We start from the raw sequence: 22,819 nt of genomic DNA on the forward strand, positions 1-22,819 counted from the left end.
CACCACTCACACCGCTCACACCGCCCACACCGCCCACACCGCTCACACCGCTCACACCGCCCACGCCACTCACGCCGCTCACACTGCCCACACCGCCCACACCACTCACACCGCCCACACCGCTCACACCGCCCACACCGCCCACACCACTCACACCGCCCACACCGCCCACAACGCCCACACCACTCACACTGCCCACACCGCTCACACCGCCCACAACGCCCACACCACTCATACCGCTCACACCGCCCACACCGCCCACACCGCTCACACCGCCCACACCGCTCACACCGTCTGCTGTCTGCATAGTCAAGCGCTAAAATATACCTTGGCTCTATTGGAGAGGCAACACACGCTGCAAGTCCACTTCTTATTGGATATCAGGAAGGTACAATCCCACATGGATGCTTGAAAGGCCAACGTGGAGATATTAATTCAAGATAACTAACTAAAAACGAACTAGGTTTCCCATTTTATCTGTGGATTTATCATCGGAGTAAAGAAACACACAATTTTGTATGACTCCAGGTCAAAATTCTACAATGAACCAGCTAAAAAGAGGACCACATCCATGTCAAGTAAAATAACCCAATGTTAATCTCCCAGGACAAATATCCATGAATGTTTCATACGCGCATTGACCTGCCCCAAAATGAATATAATTGATTCAAAGCTGATTTTGGCATTTTAACCTAACCTTCGTGTCATGATCGCGTCTGGTGGGGACAGACAAAATCAACATGCGCACGATGCTGGTGTAGTCAGCATGTTAGAAGAGTTACCTGTGTTGTTGCTGGAGTGGACTTGTGCCACTAGACCAATGTGGCTGGATGGAGTAACCCTGGCGATGCCACTACAGGACACAGGGAACTGGGACATCATATACCTCTTCTCCCTACTGACAACACAAACACACACAGTCAGTCATCACACAGACACAAAACAGCATAACTGAGGGGAATATCATCACAGCCAATCAAAATAATTATAAAGTACACAAGCAGGCGCCAGACACCTACTATATAAGGTGAAGAAATAAGCTGGAGAGATCTTTGAGATGGTCTTTCACTAGCACTCCTGAAACCCTAGAGGGTTCTCTAGTCTAGTCAACATTGCACAAGCACACCAGGGTCTGACATGCAGTAATATGTGTCTACCCCAGTCTTCACGTCACACTAATTGAACTATAAAGTACATTCAGTGCATTCGGAAAGAATTCAGACCCCTTCCCTTTTTCCACATTTTGGTACTTACAGCCTTATTCTAAAATGGATTAAATAATAAATATTCCTCATAAATCTACACACCATACCCCATAATGACAAAGTGAAAACAGTTTTGTAGAAATTTCTGCACATTGATATAAAAAAAAAACAGAAATACCTTATTTACATAAGTATTCAGACCCTTTGATATGAGACTCGAAATTGAGCTCAGGTGCATCCTGTTTCCATTGATCATCCTTGAGATTTTTCTACAACTTGATTGGAATCCACCTGTCATAAATTCAATTGACTAGACATGACTTGGAAAGGCACACACCTGTCTATATAGGGTCCCACAGTTAACAGTGTATGTCAAGCAAAAACCAAGCCATGAGGTGGAAGGAATTGTACTTAGACAGGATTGTGTCGAGGCACAGATCTGGGGAAAGGTATCGAAAAAGTTCTGTGGCATTAAAGGTCCCCAAGAACACAGTGGCCTCCATCATTCTTAAATTAAACAAGTTTGGAACCACAAAGACTTTTCCCAGAGCTGGCCACCCGGCCAAACTGAGAAATCAGGGGAGAAGGGCCTTGGTCAGGGAGGTGACCAAGAACCTGATGGTCACTCTGACAGAGCTCCAGAGTTCCTCTGTAGAGATGGGAGAACTTTCCAGAAGGACAACCATCTCCGCAGCACTCCACCAATCAGGCCATTATGATAGAGTGGCCAGACGGAAGCCACTCCTCAGTAAAAGGCACATGACAGCACGCTTGGAGTTTGCCAAAAGGTTCTTTGATCTGATAGAACCAAGATTTAACTCTTTGGCCTGAATGCCAGGTGTCACGTCTGGCAGAAACCTGCCACCATCCTTATGGTTAAGCATGGTTCTGGAAGCATCATACTGTGGGGATGTTGTTCAGCGGCAGGGACTATGAGACTAGTCAGGATCAAGGGAAAGATGAACTGAGGAAAGTACAGAGAGATCCTTGATGAAAACCTGCTCCAGAACACTCAGGACCTCAGACTGGGGCGAAGGGTCACCTTCCAACTAAGCACACAGTCAAGACAACGCAGGAGTGGTTTCGGGACAAGTCTCTGAATGTTCTTGAGTGGCCCAGCCAGAGTCCAGACTTGAACCCGATCGAACATCTGTGGAGAGACCTGAAAATAGCTGTGCAGCGTCGCTCCCCATCCAACCGGACAGAGGATCTGCAGAGAAAAATGGGAAAAACTCCCTAAATACAGGTGTGCTAAGCTTGGAGCGTCATACCCAAGAAGACTCGAGGCTGTAATCTTTGTCATAGGTGCTTCAACAAAGTACTGAGTAAAGGGTCTGAATACTTATGTAAATGTGATATGTTTTTTTTATTTGTAATACATTTGCAAAAAATTCCAGCAACCGGTTTTTGCTATGTCATTACGGGGTATTGTGTATAGATTGATGAAGGTAAAAACCGATTTAATCTATTTTAGAATAAGGCTGTAACGTAACAAAATGTGGAAAAAGCCAAGGGGTCTGAAACCTTCCTGAATGCACTGTATACCATATCAACCTTGGGACATATTTCATATTTGCTTATATACATGGTATGATCAGGGAGAGAGATGGAGATATATGTGTGATAAATAGTTATCTGAGATTCATTTCTGCTGTTCCTGGTGCAATAGAGAATTGATATAGAAAAGCACTTTTGTTAGCAGTCCGTGTGTCTTCCAGATATGGTACACATGGAGGAAGACATGACACATGAGTGTTTTTTGGACAACCATATAGGCCTACAGAGGGAAAATAGTGTTCATTTCGCTGCAGCACCAGGTGAAGGAAAATCAGATTTGACAGTAGAAATAGTGATCCTGAATAAGCTCCCATTTAGCTCTCTGTCAGACACACCTATGGAAAAGCACCTGAGGAACTTTCCGCTTCATGTAATCAACGGACATGGTCGTACCTGGCTAAACCTGGCTAGTGGAAACGTGTTGATATTAGCAATGGAAACAGGCTTAGTGATAATGTTTTCTCTCAGTACCACTCCTATGCTACAAAAGGTGACTGTTTAACAGTGGTAGTTTACCCTTTAGGTAAACTTATCTGGGCTAACCAATCTGCCCCACTGGCATGCTAGTTAACCATTGATAACCAAATGGCCATTATTCCTCTATATTCCCTCACACAAAAACATAATTGATCAATCTCCTTTGTTAATGTTTAATAAAATATACCATCAACAGATTAACATTTTACATATGCTACAGAAATGATAAAGTATGACTATTTAAATAAATACAAATATTAAACATTAGTTGTAAATAGACATAGTAGGTAATGTTGGCCTAATTCTGTGTATTTTGCACCGTTGTATAACAATGACCTGATTTGATCTATCTATCTATCTATCTATCTATCTACACTCTTAGAAAATAAGGTTCCAGGTTTAACAATTTTTGGTTCCAGGTAGAACTATTTTGGGTTCCATGTAGAACCCTCTGTGTAAAGAGATCTACCTGGAACCAAAAGGGTTCTACCTAGAACCAAAAAGGGTCCTTCAAAGAGTTATCCTATTGGGACAACCAAATAACCCTTTTAGGTTCTAGAGAGCACCTTTTGTGTATCTATCTATGTCATTACCCTCTGAACTACCTGTTTCTAAATAGAAGTATGTTGGGATTTTCACTGTTTTTATTGAGCTGGGGGACAGAGAGCTTGATGTGGGGGTTCAGAGTTCAAGGTTCAGACTCACTTCTGCAGTTCCAGCTGCGTCTTCAGCTTTTTCTTGGCTCCCTGGGTGAGGTCATACCTGTTCAGATCCTCCTCTGTGAGTCCAAGGAACTGAGGGAAAGGAGAGCAGGTTGAAGAGAGGGAGAATGAGTCTGATAGGGAAAAACAGCAGCTGTTGTTTGATCTACTCTGTCTTACTGTTGGGGCTTTCTAATATTAGACGTAGCCTTTGACATGTAGCCTTACTATGAAATTGTATCATTGATATTGGACTTGTCCCACCTACTTGCTTCTAAATATCCTTTGCTCTTTTGATGTTGTTGTTTGTTAATATATGATTTAATCTGTATTGTGATTGCTGCAAAATTAATTGCCTCTTTGAGAAGCCAAAACAAACACACTTTTCCTTATGCCCTAATGTCTACAGCTCCATAGGTGTCTTAAATGCCACTCATCCGCTGTAACCTAAACTCCCCCCTTCCCCAGATCCCACCCACCTCCTCCATGGTCAGCTGTTTGAAGACTGGGTAGTACTTGTGCAGGCGGAGTTTCCTCAGCCAGTCCAGGATGCCATTCTGTTCTGGGCTACTCATCTGTGGAGGGCCAGGGTTCTGGAGGTGCCCGGGAGAGGGCGCGTTGTCCCCCCCTGATACCCCCACCCTGCCGGGGGGAAGGGTGGGCACTGTGCCCTGGGGGAGCAGCTGGTTTGGAGAGCAAGGCGGAATGGAGTTGTGAATGCTCATAACTGGCTGGATACTGGCCACACCACACACAGCCCTGAGACAAATTTGGGAGAAAGGGTGGAGGGATGAAAGATGAGTGGAAACATGGAGGGAAAATAAGGAAAAGTTAATGACAGAAAATGGACAGTGAAGAGACAAATATTGCAAAGGATGGAAAGATTGTAATTCCAATATTTAGATCATTATACATCATCATTTGCAGATTTGGATAGGCAGCAACAGTCTATTTGAGACATAGTGAAAGAGTACGTTGCGTATTAGAGAGGAGAGACCACCTGTTGGCTCCTCTGTATTGAAGCAGGCACCCAAGATCTGTAGCAAAAGAAAGAAACATAGATCCACAGTCATTCACATATTGAACAACTTCTAAATTAGCATACTATAAATAGCTAGATACTGTTTACAAAATGTATGTAATAAACTCTTGACTTCTTGACCTCTTTGCAAGTTGCAACAAGCTAAATATCAGTTGAGTGTCGCCAGTTTGTCCAGGTTAATTTGAGAGCAGTGTGACATTGCAGCAGTGTCTGTACAGCCACGGGGGCTGGTGGTACCACATTACAGCAGAGTAAGAGCCATTTTTATTTCACTGCATCCCAAGGGTCTCTTAATATCTGCCAAGGGGGAATAGCTGGCTGCTCCAGACACACATACAGGTCTTCCACGTCCCTGCCCGCCTGGGGGACGGAACTATAAATACACTCTAGGATGAGGTCACCAAATCGAATCATATCAAATTTTATTTGTCACATTTGCCGAATACCACAGGTGTAGACTTTACTGGGAAATGCTTACTTACGAGCCCTTTTCCAACGAAATATAAAATAACACAAGGAATACAAATATTCAAGAATGAAGCTACATGTATATACAGGGAGTAGCAGTCGCCATGCCTACCAACACAAACATGCCAGCCCAAATTCACACACAACACTAAAATAGAAATCCCAAAACCCCTCAAACCCCAAAGATGAAGTGTCCCTACTTTACCCCAATCAGAGAGGGGGACACATACGTCCCATGAACTCTGATTAGGGTTAGGACAGGAGTCTTACTTGAAGTGGGGAGAAAGGAGGGGACGGTGGCGGTGGGGGCAGTAGTGCTGAAGAAGAGTCTGGCCCGGTAGTGTTTGAGAATGTGAACTGGAAGCGCTGTTAGGCACCTGCACAGGGAGAGGGTTAAAGTGTGAACATATGAGATAACATTAAATTCAATGCTTGGCATGATTCATTCCCTCCTTATCTGTTGTCTTTGACTCAGAGCCAGTAACACCAAGAACTAGGTCAACAACAACATTACAACAGCATGGCATGTTTTCTCATTTACAGTAACTCCTTGGTTGTTACTCCTTATCATACATATACAGTATGAACATAGTATATATCACAACACATACAGTATTAACTATGTACCACTGTTATCAAGTGAACATATTATATATCACAACACATACAGTATTATCTATGTACCACTGTTATCAAGTGAACATATTATATATCACAACACATACAGTATTAACTATGTACCACTGTTATCAAGTGAACATATTATATATCACAACACATACAGTATTAACTATGTACCACTGTTATCAAGTGAACATATTATATATCACAACACATACAGTATTAACTATGCACCACTGTTATCAAGTGAACATATTTACGTGGGCTACCTTGGTCAGTGACACAATGCTGATGGACCTTACCTGGGGTCCAGCTCAGAGGTCTGATCAAGGCCAGGGGACTGAGGCAGGAACTTCTCTAAACCTTCATCAGAGAAAAGCTGGGAGACCTGGGAGAAACACAAGATAGATAGTGACCTTCACATCAATGATTCAAGACCAGCTCAGTTAATCCCTACCGTTGTGACAATGAGTCGTCATAATGCTGCATCAAATGTACATGATCCTAGGGGCGTTGGCAAACACAATGTAAGTCACTTAATTTATGTGCCTCTAATTGCACCGAATACTTCTGTTTATCATACAGCTATTGTATGCAGTAATCATGAGCCTATAAACCAGAGTTTCACTGTTAGCACTGAGGCGGAGTGCCCTAGTAGGAAGACCATTTTGTGCAGCTCACCGTGCACTATCAGCTCCAATATAAATAACATGTCCAAGTGTACTTCTGATAAGCTTCCCAGTAAAGCATTAAAAACAATCAAGCAACCCAGAAAAGTGCTAAAAATAGCCCATATTAACATATGCAGCCTGAGAAACAAGGTCCATGAGGTCAATAACTTGCTTGTAACAGATGACATTCATATTCTGACTATCTCTGAAACTCACTTAGATAATACCTTTGATGATACAGTGGTAGCAATACATGGTTATAACATGTACCGAAAAGACAGAAATGCCAACGGAGGCGTTGTTGCGGTCTATATTCAGAACCACATTCCTATAAAGCTTAGAGACGATCTAATGTTAAATAATGTCGAAGTAATATGTCTACAGGTTCATCTGCCTCACCTAAAGTAAATAAGAGACACGTGCGTTCAGTCCCCTCTCTCTGCTTTGGCCACTCTCTTACCTGGGAGAGAAAGTCCAGCACCTCCTGGTGAGTCCTGCTCACAGTGGACACAGAGGAGTCTGACCATTTGACCTGCGGGATGAGGAGAGAGAGAGTAGATGGCAACAGGACATGACAACGAACATACAGTACATACGTAACTATGTGTGTGTGTGTGTGTGTGTGTGTGTGTGTGTGTGTGTGTGTGTGTGTGTGTGTGTGTGTGTGTGTGTGTGTGTGTGTGTGTGTGTGTGTGTGTGTGTGTGTGTGTGTGTGTGTGTGTGTGTGTGTGTGTGTGAGTGTGCGTGCGTGCGTGCGTGTGCATGCATGAATGTGTGTGTACTCACCTCTAGCATATATTCACTTGGTTTCCCCCCCTTGTTGGTTACTCCCCTCAGCTCTATCCTCTCTATGTTCACTGAAATACAAACAAATGATCATTCTCATTATCTGATAACACTGTCTAACAAACTAAGAGCATCATGTGCTTTCGAGTCCTACATTATACCATGCTAGAGTATGGTAGCACATGCTAGACGAAATTGAGTGATTAGTGGTACTATTCGCTCTGCTGTAGGTTGTGCCTTCAAGGCTGATTCAGCCACAGACACATGTTGTTTTGGCACCAAATATATGTAATTAAATCAAATGTCTGAGTTCAGAGAGGGAAAATCACAGGGAAAATCACAGGGAACAATATCACCTGGTGTTCATTTAAACACATTAAACACTTGAAACTGGCAATCTCATAGAACCACAGGAAAATTGGAAAGAGTTCAGAGGAAGACAGAGAGAAAGAACAAAAAAAGACTAGAGGGAGCATACAGATAGAGAAACTAGATAGAAAGAGAGAGCAATGGAGAGAAACAGTGACAGGAGGATCATCTAGATTTATGGTTGGATTAATGGCACATTTCAAGGATCCTGCCAGTGACATTTTGGAGAGAGATTCAGAGAACACACACACCCTCTGAAATCACATACACAACACTCATAAACACACACACAGTAGATTACACACACACACACAGGTCTGTGTGTTAAATATACCCTGCAGACTCAGCACTTCCTTTGTTGTGTATTAGCATTGGGAGAGGTGCTAGCTAGCTGAATGAAGCTCTGTGCTGAAAGCCTCCTATCTGAGGGGATCAGAAATGACTAAATATTGTGAAAAACCTCCCCCGTCACTACTTCCCCAGAGGGTTGGGTCTCAGTCAGGCCAGGAAAGGGCCTCTCCCCTGGCGGGCAAGTGTGAACTTATCTGGAATGTTTTGAGGAGCAGAGCAGAAAGTCTATAGGCCTCCTCATTGTAAGACTGCTTGCCTGCCTGCTCCTACCTAACCACCCACTCAAACCTTCATTACTCTCGAGAACTTCCATCAAGATCAATACAGAAGCAGCAGGGTCGAACCCATTGTGTGTGTGTGTGTACGTGTGTACACATGTACATGTGAGTGAGTAAGTGAAAGAGAGTATGAACAGTGTGCAGAAAAGAAAAGTGAGTGAGTGAAAGAGAGAGTAGGGACAGTGTGTAGAAAAGAAAGGTGAGTAAGTGAAAGAGAGAGTAGGGACAGTGTGTAGAAAAGAAAAGTGAGTGAGTGAAAGAGAGAGTAGGGACAGTGTGCAGAAAAGAAAAGTAAGCGAGTGAAAGAGAGAGTAGGGACAGTGTGTAGAAAAGAAAGGTGAGTAAGTGAAAGAGAGAGTAGGGACAGTGTGTAGAAAAGAAAGGTGAGTGAAAGAGAGAGTAGGGACAGTGTGTAGAAAAGAAAGGTGAGTGAAAGAGAGTGTAGCGACAGTGTGTAGAAAAGAAAGGTGAGTAAGTGAAAGAGAGAGTAGGGACAGTGTGTAGAAAAGAAAGGTGAGTGAAAGAGAGAGTAGGGACAGTGTGTAGAAAAGTGAGTGAGTGAAAGAGAGTGTAGGGACAGTGTGTAGAAAAGAAAGGTGAGTAAGTGAAAGAGAGAGTAGGCACAGTGTGTAGAAAAGAAAGGTGAGTAAGTGAAAGAGAGAGTAGGGACAGTGTGTAGAAAAGAAAGGTGAGTAAGTGAAAGAGAGAGTAGGGACATTGTGTAGAAAAGAAAGGTGAGTAAGTGAAAGAGAGAGTATGGACAGTGTGTAGAAAAGTGAGTGAGTGAAAGAGAGTGTAGGGACAGTGTGTAGAAAAGAAAGGTGAGTAAGTGAGAGAGAGAGAGTAGGGACAGTGTGTAGAAAAGAAAGGTGAGTAAGTGAAAGAGAGAGTAGGGACAGTGTGTAGAAAAGAAAGGTGAGTAAGTGAAAGAGAGAGTAGGGACAGTGTGTAGAAAAGAAAGGTGAGTAAGTGAAAGAGAGTAGGGACAGTGTGTAGAAAAGAAAGGTGAGTAAGTGAAAGAGAGAGTAGGGACAGTGTGTAGAAAAGTGAGTGAGTGAGTAAGTGGGGAAAGTGAACTTGACCTGTGTGCTTCTGGAGTGTGGACAGAGGAGGAACTACAGTACTGTATGTCATGCTGTCTGTGCTGAACCCTCTCTCCTGTGTGGGCTCCTTACCCTGCCCATATTCAGACCATACAGAACCCGACAGTAGCCAGAGACAATAGCACTGACCTAATATCACTCTCACTCACAGCAGAGTTTACACAGACACAATCCCATCCTTAGTTTAGTTTAGCATATCACCCATGTTATCGTAAGGCAACTGAAAATTAATCTACTCCCTGAAAACAAATGGTTAGTTGACTTAATTGAGATGAGTTGGTATAGTCTGATCATACATAGCCAAAGCCTGCATTGACCATGCACATTCACCTGTTATCTGTTAGGCCTATATTCTCACAGACAAACTGAGTGCTGCTATCTTAGTATCTTTCCAGATTCAGAGCATTGCACTACAGGTGACCTACTGGCAAGAATTGCTCTTCTTTCACTGTTTAAATCGCTTAGTGACATGGACTTATTTGAGGTTTCTAAAATATGCTCGTCATTTTTCCCATGACTGTCTGGTGTAGACAGGAGGGCAGTGTGTATTATTATCTGTGTTAAAGCATCACTCTCCGAAAACAGAGTGAAGGCGAAGTGATGAGAAAGAAAAAGACATTGACTGCTATTCATATCTCATAGCTAAAATAACCTAATAACCCCCCTAAACCAACAACAACCACTTCAGCCAAGAGATCCTCTCTGGTCCAAACTGATGCGTAGGACCAACTTCATCCAAAAACTTCTTCCAGTACTGATAATGGGCCAGATTTCCTATTTGAATTGAACTGTGATACAATGTTTCTAGGGATTTCCTAAGTCTGTAGTCTAAAAACCCACTAAAGTGAAATTAAACATATTACGAGCACTGAGGAAAATAAGGACGGCCAACTGACATCAGTCCAGGAACAGATCTGGGGACAGCTTGTAAGATTTAAAAATCTATGCACTTTTCTGCCCTTTCTCACAGCGCTAGTCTTTCAAAATACACCATCTTAACCCAAAAATCATACCTCTTAATGTGCAAACTCAGTTTATCTACCACACACTAACTCCTCCCTCCACCCACCACTCAGCCAAAGCTGAGCCCACAGATCTCCAACCTCCTCCAACACACACATCCTCAACCTAAGGGACAGAGTACATCTCCTCTCAACCACATCCTGTACTACACAGTAGTAACCCAAGCCATGTACTCACATGTAACCTAGTCATGTATCGGTCCTTCTCACCCACCCAGGCAGTCCATCTCCCTCAGCACCCTGTCGCATACCAAGCCACCCTGCACCAGGTCATCCCTCTCCCTCAGTCCCCTGCTCTGCCACCCTGCCCCGTCAGGTTGTCCCTCTCCCTCAGTCCCCTGCTCTGCCACCCTGCCCCATCAGGTGGCCCCACTCCCTCAGCACCGTGCCCCTCCATCAGCCCCCTACCCTGCCAATCAGGTGACCTGTACCCTCTGCCATGCCACCCAGCCTCTCCCTCAGCACCCTGCCTGTTCTCAGTAGGTAGTAGGTGCAAGAGTCTCCATATGCCTGGTGCCAGACTCATTAATCCAGGGCATACTACCATTCTAACAGATCTGGTTACATACTATACCTATACCCTGTGCAATACACTGGCGCACAGAGACACACAAAGTGACTAATCAACAGTGACAATGTTTGTATTTTTTACATTATCAGCACATTTCATGTGGTGTGTGTAGTATGAAAATGACACCAAAACCAAGATGGCATTACAAAGTAAGTAATTCACTATCTACATGTTTGAATAACAAGTGCACCCTCGCTGCTGTGTGTGTGAGTGTGTGGAGGTATGTTCGTCCTGCTTTGTGCTGTGTGATGACAGGCATGCAGCCCTAGCCATGAGGAAGTGTAGCTAGCCCAGCATTGGGTTACCAATACTCTCTGAGTAACGGAGAGACCTGCTCCTTTCAAAGCAATATCAGCCCTCATCTTAATCTGTTCCTCTAACAATCAACTCCTTAATCCTCTAACACCCTTAACTATCAACCCATACTTAAACTCCCCTCAGATAGAAGACATTCCTACACACTGACTCATTATACCATTATACAGTTTGTGTAACCTGAGTTCAAAATATTACATGTAAGGTAGTATCTAAATTATTAATGGAGTACCAGTCCTTTCTTGGACAAAATTGGTAAGTAGTACCAAGTAGGCCTGACTTGTGAGTTATTTACAATAACTCTATAAGACTCAAATTTGAATAATAGTAATACATTAATAAATTGATGAATATGAAGGTATGAATTCTTTGAGAATCAATTGGAGTTCTTTCCCAAAATAACTAGACAAATACAAGTTCTTTATACAGTCGTGGCCAAAGGTTTTGAGAATGACACAAATATTCCTTTTCACAGTCTCCTACCTCAGTTTGTATGATGGCAATTTGCATATAGTCCAGAATGTTATGATGAGTGATCAGATGAATTGCAATTTATTGCAAAGTCCCTCTTCGCTATGCAAATTAACTGAATCCCCAAAAAACATTTCCACTGCATTTCAGCCCTGCCACAAAAGGACCAGCTGACATCAGGTCAGTGATTATCTCGTTACCACAGGTGCGAGTGTTAATGAGGACAAGGCTGGAGATCACTCTGTCATGCTGATTGAGTTCAAATAACAGACTGGAAGCTTCAGGAGGGTGGTGCTTGGAATCATTGTTCTTCCTCTGTCAACCATGGTTACCTGCAAGGAAACACGTGCCATCATCATCATTGCTTTGCACGAAAAGGGCTTCCCAGGCAAGGATATTGCTGCCCTGATATGCAATGTCTCCAAACACCCTCTGATTTTAAATCAAGATCTGGTTTTGGTATTTTTCATTTAAATGTACGCAGCCTGTTGTCAAAAATTGATGGGGTTAGGATTTGGGCTAAATCAACTGATGCTGATGTGTTTTCTGAAACCAGGCTCAGCAAGTCTGTTTTTGATAAGGATATTTGTATAAGTGGTTACAATGTTTATTGCACTGATCGGGTTAAGAAAAGTGGGGGTGTGGCTATATATGAAAAATCTAAATTCCATGTAAGTTTGGCAAAGTCTGAAACTATTTGTAAACAGTTGGAATTTCTTGCTTTGAATGTTGAGGTTTCAAAGGGCCTCTCTATAACTGTGATTGGCTGTTATAGACCCCCCCCCTGCTCTCTATAACTGTGATTGGCTGTTATAGACCCCCCCTCTGCTCTCGGTGATGCATTTTCTTCTTTGACGCACCTTATGTCTAAACTTCTTTACAGTGAAATGATCTTGATAGGTGATCTCAACTGGTGTTGGTTAAAGCCGGTGTCTGATGATTTAAAAATGTTTTGTAATTCTATGAATCTTACCCAGTTGATTAACTTACTCACTCGCCCAAATCTTAAATGCCAGATACATCTACCCTGATTGATTTGATATTGACAAATGTTCCACATAAATATTCTGCGGTTGGCGTTTTTTGTAATGATTTAAGTGACCATTGTGCTGTTGTTGCTGTTAGAAATACTAAGGTTCCAAAGACAAACCCACGTTTTATTCATAAGAGATATTTGAAGTGTTTTAATGAGCAGGCTTTCTTTCATGATTTGTTTTATTTTGACTGGAGCAAGATTGAGCTTATCCCTGATGTGGAAACTGCCTGGAAATGTTTCATGTTGGTTTTTCCCAAATAGTAAACAAACATGCCCCATTCCGCAGGTTCAAGGTTAAAGGGCGGAATAATAAATGGTTTTCTTCTGAGCTGTCTTGTATTATTCACGACTGTAATCTAGCCTGGGCTAAAGCAAGGAAATCATGTTCTGATGCTGATTGGCTTATTTTTAGGCAGTTACGAAACAAGTGTTCTTTTCTTCTCAGGAAGGCCAAGTCTGAATATTTTATGTCTGTTACCACTGACAACCTGAAGTTTTGGAAGGCTATTAAGTCTATGTCTGGTAACAATAATGTTAATGAATTACCGTCATGTGTTTTGAAGGACTCTGTTGCTATGTATGACAAAACTGAAATGCTGAATTGTTTCAATGAGCACTGCCCTCTGTCTCTGTACAACCCTGTGTGTATGAACCACTGAGAGCTGGTCAAACTTTTAGCTTTTTGCCATTTTCAGTGCAGGTGGTACATAAAGCCCTGAAATCCTTAGATCTGCAGGTCCTGATCTTTTGGATCCCTGCTTTTTAAATCTGGCAGCTGATTTCATAGCTGAACCACTTACATATCTGTTCAATCTAACCCTGGAATGTAATGAAATTCCAAAGATCTGGAAATCAGCATTTGTCCTACCACTTTCAAAAGGGGGAGATCCAACTCTTTTAAATAATTATAGGCCAATCTCAAAGCTGTCACCCCTGGTGAAAATACTTGAAACCCTTGTAAGTGAACAGCTAAAAGAGTTTTTATTTACTAAGTCTATTTTATCAATATACCAATCGGGTTTCAGGAAGAAGCATAGCACAATTACAGCAGCCATGAAGGTTTTAAATGATATCACTGAAGCCATTGACAAACAACAGCACTGTGTCTCACTTTTTATTGATCTCTCTAAGGCTTTTGATACAGTTGATCATGCTATACTAAGGCAGAGATTGTCGAGTGTAGGTCTTTCGGAGCATGCAGTTGCATGGTTTGCTAACTATCTGTCTGATAAAACTCAGTGCACTCAATTTGATGGGCTTATGTTTGTTAAATTGTCTGTCTTGGATGGTGTGCCCCAAGGCTCTGTACTTGGTCCTCTCTTATTCACTATTTATATAAATGATTTAGACAAAAATGTCCAAAATGCACAACTTCATTTTTATGCTGATGATACTGTTATTTACTGTTGTGCCTAGTCTCTTACAAAAAGCTTTCCAGAACATGCAAACTGCTTTTTATACTGTTCAACATACCTTGTGTCAATTGAAGCTTATTCTCAATACTGACAAAACTAAACTAATGGTGTTCTCTAATGCAAGAAATAGACCTCTGAACCTTTCACCTGTCACAGCAAGGAGATTGAGGTTGTAACCTCATATAAATATCTTGGAATTTTAATTGATGACGGCCTCTCTTTTAAATTGCATATTCAACAACTTTCAAAAAAATTTAAGCTGAAATTGGGATTTTATTTTAGGAATAAGGCCTGTTTTTCTTTTGAAGCCAGAAGGAGGCTAGTATCAGCTACATTTATGCCTTTACTAGACTATGGGGATATTTTATATATGAATGCTTCCGCTCAGTGTTTGAGATCAATTGACACTCTTTACCGTGGCACTTTGAGATGTATTTTAAACTGCAAAACCCTTACGCACCACTGCACTTTGTATACCAGGGTTGGCTGGCCTTCTCTAGTCACTCGTAGGCTCAGTCACTTGTATACTTTTATTTACAAAGCCATTTTGGGTTCAATATCTTTTTATTTGTGCATTTTTATTGTTCAGAAATGTGGTGGGTACTCTCTTCGTTCGCTGGACTTTATCCTGCTAACTGTTCCAAATGTCCGAACTGAATTTGGTAAAAGGGCTTTTATGTACTCTGCACCATCATCTTGGAACACCTTACAAAATACTTTTAAACTGGAAGAACTTGTCCTGATTGGTGTTTTTAAATCACTGATGAAGGATTTTGAGGCTGATTCCCTGACCTGTCAATGTTTTTAATTTACTGTTTTATACTCTTGTGAATTCAATGGTTATTACTAAATTACTTAGTTTTTCATGTTGTCTGTCTGTAATTTCTTTGTAATGACTTGGTGCTGCCTATCTTGGCCAGGGCGCTCTTGAAAAATTCTCCTGAGACCATTCTCCTGAGACCATTCATGTGTGGGGTTGCTTCTCAGCCAAGGGAGTGGGGTCACTCACAAGTTTGCCTAAGAACACAGCCATGAATAAAGAAAGGTACCAACACATCCTCCGAGAGCAACTTCTCCCAACCATCCAGGAACAGTTTGATGAGGAACAATGCCTTTTCCAGCATGATGGAGCACCTTGCCATAAGGCAAAAGTGATAACTAAGTGGCTTGGGGAACAAAACATCGATATTTTGGGTCCATGGCCAGGAAACTCCCCAGACCTTAATCCCATTGAGAACTTGTGGTCAATCCTCAAGAGGCGGGTGGACAAACAAAAACCCACAAATTCTGACAAACTCCAAGCATTGATTATGCAAGAATGGGCTGCCATCAGTCAGTATGTGGTCCAGAAGTTAATTGACAGCATGCCAGGGCGGATTGCAGAGGTCTTGAAAAAGAAGGGTCAACACTGCAAATATTGACTCTTTGCATCAACTAAGACCGCACTCAGTCAGCTGTATTAGGAAATAAGAAAACAGGAAACCACTCACCCAGAGGCGGCACTCCTAGTGGCCGGAGACTTTAATGCAGGGAAACTTAAATCAGTTCTACCAAATCTCTGTCAACATGTTAAATGTGCAACCAGAGGGGAGAAAAATTTAGATCACCTGTACTCCACACACAGAGACGCGTACAAAGCTCTCCCTCGCCCTCCATTTGGTAAATCCGACCACAACTCTATCCTCCTGATTCCTGCTTACAAGCAAAAATTAAAGCAGGAAGCACCAGTGACTCGGTCTATAAAAAAATGGTCAGATGAAGCAGATGCTAAACCACAGGACTGCTTTGCTATCACAGACTGGAACATGTTCCGGGACTCTTCCGATGACATTGAGGAATACACCACATCAGTCACTGGCATTATCAATAAGTGCATTGAGGACGTCGTAGCCACAGTGACTGTACGTACATACCCCAACCAGAAGCCATGGATTACAGGCAACATTCGCACTGACCTAAAGGGTAGAGCTGCCGCTTTCAAGGTGCGGGACTCCAACCCGGAAGCTTACAAGAAAACCCGCTATGCCCTACGACGAACCATCAAACAGGCAAAGCGTCAATACAGGGCTAAGATTGAATAATACTACACCGGCTCCGACGCTCGTTGGATGTGGCAGGGCTTGCAAACTATTACAGACTACAAAGGGAAGCACAGCCACGAGCTGCCCAGTGACACGAGCCTACCAGACGAGCTAAATCACTTCTATGCTCGATTCGAGGCAAGCAACACTGAGGCATGCATGAGAGCATCAGCTGTTCCGGACGACTGTGTGATCACGCTCTCCGTAGCCGACGTGAGTAAGACCTTTAAACAGGTCAACATACACAAGGCTGCGGGGCCAGACGGATTACCAGGACTCTGGGCATGTGCTGAACGACTGGCAGGTGTCTTCACTGACATTTTCAACATGTCCCTGATTGTGTCTGTAATACCAACATGCTTCAAGCAGACCACCGTAGTCCCTGTGCCCAAGAATACAAAGGCAACCTGCCTAAATGACTACAGACCCATAGCACTCACGTTCGTAGCCATGAAGTGCTTTGAAAAGCTGGTAATGGCTCACATCAACACCATTATCCCAGAAACCCTAGACCCACTCCAATTTGCATATCGCCCCAACAGATCCACAGATGATGCAATCTCTATTGCACTCCACACTGCCCTTTCCCACCTGGACAAAAGGAACACCTATGTGAGAATGCTGTTCATTGACTACAGCTCAGCGTTCAACACCATAGTACCCACAAAGCTCATCACCAAGCTAAGGATCCTGGGACTAAACACCTCCCTCTGCAACTGGATCCTGGACTTCCTGACAGGCCGCCCCCAGGTGGTGAGGGTAGGTAGCAACACATCTGCCACGCTGATCCTCAACACTGGAGCTCCCCAGGGGTGCTTGCTCAGTCCTCTCCTGTAATCCCTGTTCACCCACGGCAGCATGGCCAGGCATGACTCCAACACCATCATTAAGTTTGCTGCTTGATCACCGACAACGACGAGACAGCCTATAGGGAGGAGGTCAGAGACCTGGCCGGGTGGTGCCAGAATAACAACCTATCCCTCAACGTAACCAAGTCTAAGGAAATTATTGTGGACTTCAGGGAAATGAGCACCGAGCACGTCCCCAGTCGCTCTTTTTTTTTTACCCCGTTTTCTCCCCAATTTCGTGATATCCAATTGTTAGTAGCTATAATTCCCGTACGGGCTCAGGAGAGACAAAGGTTGAAAGTCATGCATCCTCCGATACACAACCCAACCAAGCCGCAATGCTTCTTAACACAGCGCGCATCCAACCCGGAAGCCAGCCGCACCAATGTGTCAGAGGAAACACCATGCACCTGGCAACCTTGGTAAGCATGCACTGCGCCCAGCCCACCACAGGAGTCACTGGTGCGCGATGAGACAAGAATATCCCTACCGGCCGAACCCTCCCTAACCCGGACGACACTAGGTCAATTGTGCGTCGCCCCACGGACCTCCCGGACACGGCCGGTTACAACAGATCCTGGGTGCGAACCCAGGGTCTCTGATGCCACAGCTGGCGCTGCAGTACAGCGCCCTTACCCACTGCGCCACCCAGGAGTCCACGTCCCCATTCTCATCGACGGGGCTGTAGTGGAGCAGGTTGAGAGCTTCAAAATCCTTGGTGTCCACATCAACAACACACTAGATTGGTCCACACACACCAAGACAGTCGTGAAGAGGGCACGACAAAGCCTATTCCCCCTCAGGAAACTAAAAAGATTTGGCATGGGTCCTGAGATCCTCAAAAGGTTCTACAGCTGCAACATCGAGAGCATCCTGACCGGTTGCATCACTGCCTGGACGGAAATCGTTCGGCGTCCGACCGCAAGGCACTTCAGAGGGTAGTGCATACGGCCCAGTACATCACTGGGGCAAAGCTGCCTGCCATCCAGGACCTCTACACCAAGCGGTGTCAGAGGAAGGCCCTAAAAATTGTCAAAGACCCCAGCCACCCCAGTCATAGACTGTTCTCTCTACTACCGCATGGCAAGCGGTACCGGAGTGCCAAGTCTAGGACAAAAAGGCTTCTCAACAGTTTTTACTCCCAAGCCATAAGACTCCTGAACAGGTAACCCAATGGTTACCCGGACTATTTGCATTGTGTGCCACCCCCCACCCCTCTTTTACGCTGCTGCTACTCTCTGTTTATCTTATATGCATAGTCACATTAACTATACATTCATGTACATACTATCTAAATGCCCGACCAACCAGTGCTCCCGCACATTGGCTTACCGGGCTATCTGCATTGTGTCCCTGTCACGTCCTGACCTTAGTTCCTTTTTCTTGTCTCTATTTTAATTTGGTCAGGGCGTGAGTTGCGGTGGGCATTTTATGTTTGTTCTGTGTGTTATAGTTCTATGTATTTGGCCTGGTATGGTTCCCAATCAGAGGCAGCTGTCAATCGTTGTCTCTGATTGAGAACCATACTTAGGTAGCCTGTTCCCACCTGGTGTTTGTGGGTAGTTGTTTCCTGTTTTGTGTTGTGTCAACTTTCAGGATTGTTTCGATTTTCGTTGTTCCCCTTGGTTATTTTGTATTTCGTGTTCTGTGGTATTAAATTAACATGGACACTTGCGTTTTGGTCCGATCTTTCCTGTTCCTCAGATGAAGGAGATCGTTACAGTCCCACCACCCGCCAACCACGCTACTCTCTGTTCATCATATATACATAGTCACTTTAACGATACCTACATGTACATACTACCTCAATAAGCCTGACTAACAGGTGTCTGTATATAGCCTTGCTAAGCTTTTTTCAAATGTCTTTTTACTTTTGCTTTATTTCTTTACTTACCTACACACACACACCTTTTTTTGCACCATTGGTTAGAGCCTGTAAGTAAGCATTTCACTGTAAGGTCTACTACACCTGTTGTATTCGGTGCACGTGACAAATAAACTTTGATTTGAACTTCATGTAATTGTCAATAAAAGCCTTTGATACTTATGAAATGCTTGTAATTATACTTCAGTATTCCATAGTAACATCTGACAAAAATATCTAGACACTGAAGCAGCAAACTTTGTGGAAATTAATATTTGTGTCATTCTCAAAACTTTTGGCCACGACTGTACAATCAACAGCCAATAACGCTAATCAAAATATTTACAAACATAATGAGAGGCATCATGAAAAGGTAGGAAATAGAACGAAAGACAAGAAAGAGACCTTAAAATATCTGAATATTAAAGATGTGATACTCAGTCTGTGAACAAAGTCTGTTGTCCTTGGCTCTGGTTAGGCCGCATGGAAGTGAACAAAGGAAAGATGGAGGTGTGTTCTTAGTCCTGAGTTGAGGGGTTCCTTGGTGGTGGTTTCTCGCTCCTTTCCTCTGAGTTTGGAAGGTCCCTCGTGGGCTGCTCCTCTGGGTTGTGTCCCTGTTGGCCCTGTCTGCTAGCTCTTCCTTTGAGTTGCAGAGGCTGTGCTCTAAATCATTTTCTCCCTCTTTCCTTGAAGAAGGTTAGCTTAAATGTACTGTTCAGGCTACACTGGCTCTTTAAAGACTGTCTCCTTCTGAGACTGTTTAGTGCATGGGCTCTTCCGCACCAATGTCTGTACTGGATTAAAGGTACTATTCCCTAAAATCTACTTTCACTAAGCTAAATTCACCAGTTCTTGTCATTAGAGGCTAAGGTCCAGGCCCTGTGGTCAGCCTACTGAAGATGGAGGTTCATCTCCCTCCTCGAGAGAGGTCCAACTTGAGTCCAGCAGGATAAAAGAGTGAGGTGGGAGACAGCAGTCCTTTTGCAGTCCTATGACGTAACAATGTATCATACCTAGGTGTGAAGGGTCACTTTTATGACCATTTGTCTTAGAGAGCGAGAGAGCTTGGAAGAACATATAGACAGACAGTAAAAGGATGTTCAACATTGTTTTCTTATATGACATTAAAACAACACGTCACTACAAATGTTACTGTACAATTCATTGACCAGTCAAGTGGTGCCTATAGTATAGAAAGAAGGACCTCAAGATAAGACACAGTGTATCAAATAAGGAGAATCTAAAACAGATTTAAATCTCTTCTACTGTAGTAACATCTACTTCCTACTATTGTCAGGATTTCAGAGAAAAATGACATTGCTGAGGTCATCATTGTCCACCAAGCCACTCCTACCTCCAGGTAAAGCTTTCCAAAACTGGAGGAGAAAATTTGGCTTGTGAATTACATAACACGTGACCACACTTGGAGTGAACATCTGGGTTTTGGTCTAGTCAACAAGAAAAAATAGAGAAAAATAAAAAAACATGCAGACAACTAAGAAACATACAATATTTATAGCTGTAGTGTATGTGGCCTGAAAACAATCCCAAGCAACAGTATCATTCAAATCCAAACAAGCATGGCCTTTTGTGAGTTTGTTTCTTTCTGGCTGTGCATGCGTACAAGTTGTCTATTCAGGCCAATGGCAGCAAATATTTACAAATATTGTACTAAGGAGAAGAAGAACAATCTGCTACACCCCCTCAAAACAAATACCTCATTACCTAAGTGACACTCTAGTAGAGTACAAGTTTTAAACATCATTCCACATAGCAGTGGAACTGTTCAGTAGTATGTACAGTGTGAAGGAGTGAATGGGAGAATGAGAAGTGTGAAACAGAGGATAATGGGAGATTCCTGCAGCAGCTGCTCCCTCCAGACAGCGTAGCAGTGTGTAAAACATAACACTGATGCCCTTCATGGCACACGGCCAGCACTCCCTCAGGTTGAGAACTAGATTAATGAGCAACCTTCTCTCTCTCCTTCTGATTGGGGAAGGGCCATAGGGCAATCATGCCTCCACATTCCTCAAGGAGCCTGATTGGTCGATATCGGTATTTCAGCATGTGGTTTCTTGTTCTGCGTGCATGTGTGAGTGGCTGACACAACTACAAAGCATGATCTGTCTGACAACTACCGATGTAAAATCTTAATTTCAGCCAGTTTGCTTCAAAAGGAAAATAATCCTGCAGCAAAAGGAAATGGAAATTATTATGTGGATTATAGTTCATGGATATTTTTTGCAGGTGTTGATACATTTTTCATTAGGGCAAAGCAAGTCTGGCATTTTAAAGTGGAAACTACAAACTTTAGAATACTTTTTAAACCTTGAATACACTACAAGTTTGCATTTCCAGCTGTGCAGGAAAATTCTAAGCAACAAAATGAGTGATCAAATGAAGATCCTACATCTGTAACAGAACTGCTTCCTCCAAAGACATGTACTGTATGAGCAACAACACCTGTGATCTCAAGAATCGCATAGTACTACAGATTCCCATGTGTGACGTTGTTGGAGTGAACCTTGACCCTTACTGTCTCTGTAATGTCCTGTCCTTGTCTCATTCGTATATAGAGTAAATTAGTGTGAGAGAGTTCTGTGGATAAGCGTGACAGAGAAAAGTTATGTTTCTCACCTTTGCTGAGTTTCCCAACGTGCACCTTGACTGGCAGCTCCTTGCATGAGAGAGATGGCATGTGAGGCATGGATTCTGGGACAATTCCCTCGTTCCCTCGCCCTGCCCCGACGTCTCGGTGCAGTGTCTGTGAAACATAGGTCAAAGGTCATGTCAAGTAGGTTAATATCATGGTCAGAGGGTTAGGGATTACTAAAACTTCAGCACCTTGACTGTCATTCAGACTGCCCTACTCACTCACTGTCATATAATCGTCTCCCTCGTGTATTATGCCTTACAGAGGTAAGAGACAGGATCACACTCACAGACTTATGGAAATCACTGACTTTATTTGAAAATGACCTCTGATGACATCCTATGGGGTAATTTTCTTAGGACACTATATTTTTCAAAACAGAACATAGAAAATCATTGTCATCACATACAGGGCCTTCTGAAAGTATTTATACCTTGTGACTTTTTCCACATTTGTTGTGTTACAGCCTGAATTAAATTTTGTATTTTTTTTGTCGCTGGCTTACCCACAATACCCCGTACTGTCAAAGTGGAATTATGTTTGTTTTTTATGTTTTCAAATTAATTTAAAAAAGAAAGGCTGAAATGTCTTGAGTCAATAAGTATTCAACATTTGTTATGGCAAGTAAAAAATGTGCTAAACAAGTCACATGATAAGTTGCAGGGACTCACTCGGTGTGCAATAATAGTGTTTAACATAATTATTAAACGACTACTTTATCTCTGCACCCCAGAAATACAATTATCTGTAATTCCAAGGAACAGTCTGTAGATCTCAGAGATAGAATTGTTATGAGGAATACAGTGCCTTCAGAAAGTATCCACACCCCTTTCCTTTTTCCACATCCTTTTGTTGTGTTACAGTCTGAATTTAAAATGTATTAAATTGAGATTGTGTGTCACTGATCTACACAC

At 43.0% G+C, this 22,819-nt stretch overlaps 1 protein-coding gene across 1 annotated transcript in view; it reads right to left on the reverse strand.

The window, feature by feature from the left end:
• The window catches only part of LOC109889248 (zinc finger CCHC domain-containing protein 14), a 39,907-nt gene that overhangs the window by 8,402 nt on the left and 8,686 nt on the right, over positions 1-22,819 (reverse strand). Inside the window, exons 2-10 of the mRNA XM_020480550.2 lie at positions 21,890-22,016; positions 7,529-7,599; positions 7,203-7,274; positions 6,374-6,459; positions 5,721-5,827; positions 4,941-4,977; positions 4,420-4,699; positions 3,945-4,033; positions 783-898 (exon numbers count right to left, since the gene is read on the reverse strand). Of these exons, the coding sequence (XP_020336139.2) occupies positions 783-898; positions 3,945-4,033; positions 4,420-4,699; positions 4,941-4,977; positions 5,721-5,827; positions 6,374-6,459; positions 7,203-7,274; positions 7,529-7,599; positions 21,890-22,016 (985 nt within the window). The remainder of the gene's footprint in view (positions 1-782; positions 899-3,944; positions 4,034-4,419; positions 4,700-4,940; positions 4,978-5,720; positions 5,828-6,373; positions 6,460-7,202; positions 7,275-7,528; positions 7,600-21,889; positions 22,017-22,819) is intronic.

Source organism: Oncorhynchus kisutch, linkage group LG4 (genome assembly GCF_002021735.2).
Source record: "Oncorhynchus kisutch isolate 150728-3 linkage group LG4, Okis_V2, whole genome shotgun sequence".
NCBI classification, from domain to species: Eukaryota; Metazoa; Chordata; class Actinopteri; order Salmoniformes; family Salmonidae; genus Oncorhynchus; species Oncorhynchus kisutch.